A 4,363-nucleotide genomic window follows, 5' to 3' on the forward strand; every position below is an offset into this window, starting at 1 on the left:
TGCCTTCCCCTTCCTACACCCGCGCCGTCACCAGGATGAGCTGCCAGCACCGTCCTTCACTCAGGACATCCCCGTCCCAGGGAGAGTGGGACCCCCCAAGACTCTCCAAGCCTTAGTGTTTGCAGGGAGGGCACGTCACCCCACAGACAGAGTGTCCCTGGGGCAAAGGGTTATGGCATTGGGGTGCAGGACCCTGCCCAACCTTGACTGTGCCCCCCACTACCCCCTCAGTGAAGTTCATGCGGGAGGTGACCCCCTACATCAAGAAGCCATCGCTGGTGTCGGACCTGCCATGGGAGGGGGTGGCCCCACAGTCCCCCAGCCTGAGTGGCAGTGAGGACTCAGGATCTCCCCAGCACCAGGGGCCCCGTGACCGCAAGGTGATTCCCCTCAAGATGTGCTTTGCTGCCCGGAACCTCAGCATGCCTGACCTGGAGAACAGGTGAGGGCAGGGGCTGCTGGTGGGTGCTGGTGTGCTGATATCCCACCCCGCACCATGTCCCGATATCCTACCCGTTTCCTGTCCCCGTCCCCTCACAGACTGATTGAGCTGCACTCACCGGACAGCCGGAACACACTGGTGCTGCGGTGCCGGGACACGGCCACGGCCCACGCCTGGTTCAGCGCCCTGCACGCCAACATCACTGCGCTGCTGCCACAGGTCCTGGCCGAGCTCAATGCCACACTGCGCTCCGGCAGCCCCACGGCCGGCGGCCAGGAGGTGAAGCACATTGCCTGGCTGGCTGAGCAGGTACATGCCAATGGGGTGTGCTGGGATGCTCCTGGGGATGGCAGTGCCAACAGGGTGTGCCGACGATTCACTGGGGCTATGGATGCAACCAGAGAGCCCAGCCTGGCCACTGGCTCTACCACTCTCCCTTCTGCGCCCTAGTAATAGCAGTGCTTCCCATGCCCTAAGCCCCCTCTCCCACTGGGGTTTCCTATCTGGAGACACTCATCATACCCTCCCTTTTCCATGAATTCGCTGCCTGATAGCTGCAGCTGGCCCAGGCATGGTGGTGAGCAGGACCCCTGGGGGCTGCTCCTGGCATGGTTTGCCAGGATAGAATCACAGATGATAGAGGATGGCAGCACCTTGGGTGCTGCTGAGATCCTGTCAATGTGGAGCCTCTGGGTTGGGATCCATCCAGCCATGAGTGCAGAGATTGAGGTGCTGGGCAGTGGTGGACACCTGCAGCCCCTGGTGCCCCTCACAGTGCCCTCATGCCTGGCAGGCACGGCTGGACGGCGGGCGGCAGCAGTGGCGGCCGGTGCTCATGGCAGTGACAGAGAAGGACCTGCTGCTATACGACGGGATGCCCTGGACCAGGGATGCCTGGGCCTCCCCCTGCCACAGCTACCCACTGGTGGCCACCAGGTGGGCTGGGCTGGACCCTCTTGGGGACCAGTGCCCCTCGGCCGAGCCGTGGCTCTGCCTCTTGGAGCAGGGGGAAATGCCAAAGCTCGGATGGGCATGGGGTGCCATGGTGCTGGCACTGCCATGGCACCCTGACCCCCCCATCCATCTGTGTCCCACCCTCCAGGCTGGTCCACTCAGGCTCTGGGCGCCGCTCGCCTGCGCTGGGCTCGGAGCTGACCTTTGCCACGCGGACGGGGTCGCGCCAGGGCGTGGAGATGCACGTGTTCCGCGTGGAGACACACCGGGACCTCTCGGCCTGGACACGTGTCCTGGTGCAGGGCTGCCACGCTGCTGCTGAGCTCATCAAGGAGGTGACTGTGGGTGAGTGCTGCGGGGCAGACCCAGGGATCCCCCATTCCCACCCTCCTGGGGCTGTGGGGCTTGGCAGGGGGGCAGGGTCTGATGGTGGCCGTGCCTGCAGGCTGCACGCTGGGCGGGCAGGAGGTCCAGCTCTCCATCCACTACGAGGGTGGATTCACCATCTCCCGGGAGGAGCCGGGCGCCAGCGTCCTCTTCCGCTACCCCTATGAGCGGCTGAAGATGTCGGCAGACGATGGCATCAGGACTCTCTACCTGGATTTCGGGGGCCCTGAGGGGGAGCTGGTGAGGAGGGGGCAGCCAGGCTCACCCCTTTGTTTATGGGGTTTTCCTCCGGGGTGGTTCCTGCTTTCCCCCAACCCTTCAGTGTCCCAGGTGTCTAGACCCGCTGGGTTTGGCTGGTTGGGATCCCCTACCATGTGGTGCCCCCCGTGCGGGGAACTGTTTGAGATGGTGGGGGGCTGACGCCGCTCTCCATCTCTCCCCAGGCACTGGACCTGCACTCCTGCCCCAAACCCATCGTCTTTGTCCTGCACACCTTCCTCTCAGCCAAAGTCACCCGCATGGGGCTGCTGGCGTAGGTGCCCCAGGTCCCCCACGCTGTCAGGAACCAGCCAGGGGTCACAGAGGGACCCCCAACCTCTCCTGCCCTACCAGTGCCTTGCTAAGGCTGGGATCCCTGCCCTGAGAGCCTCCAGGAATGCAGCAGGATGTCTGCTCAGGTGGGGAATGAGCCCCTCCTGCCCACACCAGCACCCCCAGACTCTCCAGTGCCCCAGAGGGGTGTTGGAGTACAGACACCAGCTTTAATCCCCCCGGGTCTGAAGCCATCACTGATTTCACCGCCTGTGCCTTGGAGCGGGGCCAGCCTGGCCTCCATGCCTGGGGGACCCCCCATGCTCCTCAACCCATGTCTGGGGGAGTCAGTCTGGGGGGGCTTCCCCCAAGGGGGTCACATTGTCCCTACCTGGGGGAGAGCTCAGGCTGTGGGACCCCCCTTGTTGCTGCATGAGGGGTCCCTGTGCCCTGCTCAGGGGACACACACACATTTGTCTTACAGGGGGCACTCAGGGGTGCAGAGGGTGTGCCTGAGCCTGGGGTGTTGGTCCCTGGGGCTCAGCTACCCCACCCTCCACTGCTCCCCAGCAGTGACCCCCAAACCTCCCAAAGCCAGAACAATGCCACGTATCTGCCCTGGGCAGGGGGGCCAGGGCTGCTGGCCCCCCCCCAGAGCTGTCCCCACCCCAGCCACTGCTGCCTGTGCCTCTTGCCCCTGGGGGGTCCTCGCAGGTTGGGGGCAGGACACGTAGATTGATGCACTTTCGCTTTTTGTACTTTCCCTCCCCCCTTGGGGGCAGTTTCTGTGCCCTGGAGTGCTGGGGGATCCCAGGCAGTGCCAGAGCAGGACCCCCAGGGCTCCCCACTCCCACCGAGGCCCCGGTACCCTCAGCCAAACTCCTGCACAGTTCTCTGCTTCTGAGGGGGCTGTGCTGGCTGGAGGGTCCCGGGGGATCCCATGAGGTGCTGCCCCCTCTTCTATTTTTGTATTCTTTGTAAATCGCTATTTATATCAGATTGCCTTTTCCATGGGCTCTGAGTCTCATTTAGGGGGTGCCTGGGGGCTGGGGGGCCTGGGGGTGTTGTCACAGTGTGTGTGTGTGTGTCTGCTGGAGGGACAATTAATTCACGGTACAGCGCAGGGAGGGCAGGGTGGGCTGTGCTGGGCTGGCCAGTGCAAGGGAGACTGGGATGTACTGGACACAATCTGGTGTGGGGCTGATGAGGAAACTAAGGATTCTCTGGGAGGACTGGGGTGGGTGTCTTTGGGGATCCCAGGAGGTCCTCTGGGGAGGATTCTGGAGGGATGGGGGGGATCTCTGGGCATGCTGGGGTGGGGGCTCTTTGGGATTTGTGGGGGTGACTGGGGTGACTCTTTCAGCAGGAGAAGCTGGGGCAGTGGGGCCAGTTCAGCTCTGGGAGAGGTGGGATCAACAGTAGCACAGGTACGAGCAGGTGTTTGGGGTGGGGTGTAGGGGTGTCTGTGTAGGTATATACACACTGTGTGTGCACAGTGTGGGTGTGGAGATGTGTCTGTGTTTGTGTGTGTGTGTGCAGGTCTATCCTATACACCTGGGCGCAGTGTGGGGGTGTGCACATGGGGGACACAGAGGGGGGTTAGATGGGTGGAACTGCATGGTGGGTATGTACACACACACACACGAACACACACAGAGTCTATGTGTAGGGGTGTGTACATGAGTGTGAACATGTCCACACGCACTCTGAGAGTTTGGGATGGGGGTGTTTGTGGGTGCGTCTGTGGGTGCCCATACATGGGGAGGGTGTGTGAGAATGTCCAGGTGTCTGTGTGTGTTTGTATGCGTGCGTGTCTGTGAGTACACACACACGCACAAAGCTTTGGGGGGTGTCTGTGGGTGCACACACACACGAACATGCATGCGCACACGTGAACCCAGACACACGTGAACACATACACATGCACACATGAAGGCGCAAGAACAAACGCGCACAACCCCCCAACACACCCCTACACCCGTTATGAGGGGGGATGCGCGCGCACGCGGGTGCTCGGTGGGCGGGCCTGCACGAGACCACGCCCCCCAC

At 62.7% G+C, this 4,363-nt stretch overlaps 2 protein-coding genes across 2 annotated transcripts in view; both read left to right on the plus strand.

Moving 5' to 3' along the window:
- The first annotated feature begins 172 nt into the window (after positions 1-172).
- On the plus strand, positions 173-3,293 carry SNTB2 (syntrophin beta 2). Its single transcript, XM_029965420.1, is given in 7 exon segments — positions 173-211; positions 213-442; positions 541-751; positions 1,236-1,378; positions 1,545-1,741; positions 1,842-2,023; positions 2,227-3,293. Coding segments are annotated over 7 exon segments (1,095 nt in total). The 3' UTR covers positions 2,320-3,293.
- A 194-nt stretch (positions 3,294-3,487) lies between these two features.
- The window catches only part of VPS4A (vacuolar protein sorting 4 homolog A), a 4,970-nt gene continuing 4,094 nt past the window's right edge, over positions 3,488-4,363 (plus strand). Inside the window, exon 1 of the mRNA XM_029965544.1 lies at positions 3,488-3,551. Within this exon, the coding sequence (XP_029821404.1) occupies positions 3,488-3,551 (64 nt within the window). The remainder of the gene's footprint in view (positions 3,552-4,363) is intronic.

This window comes from Manacus vitellinus, unplaced genomic scaffold, assembly GCF_001715985.3.
Source record: "Manacus vitellinus isolate BGI_N305 unplaced genomic scaffold, ASM171598v3 scaffold_10_pilon, whole genome shotgun sequence".
NCBI classification, from domain to species: Eukaryota; Metazoa; Chordata; class Aves; order Passeriformes; family Pipridae; genus Manacus; species Manacus vitellinus.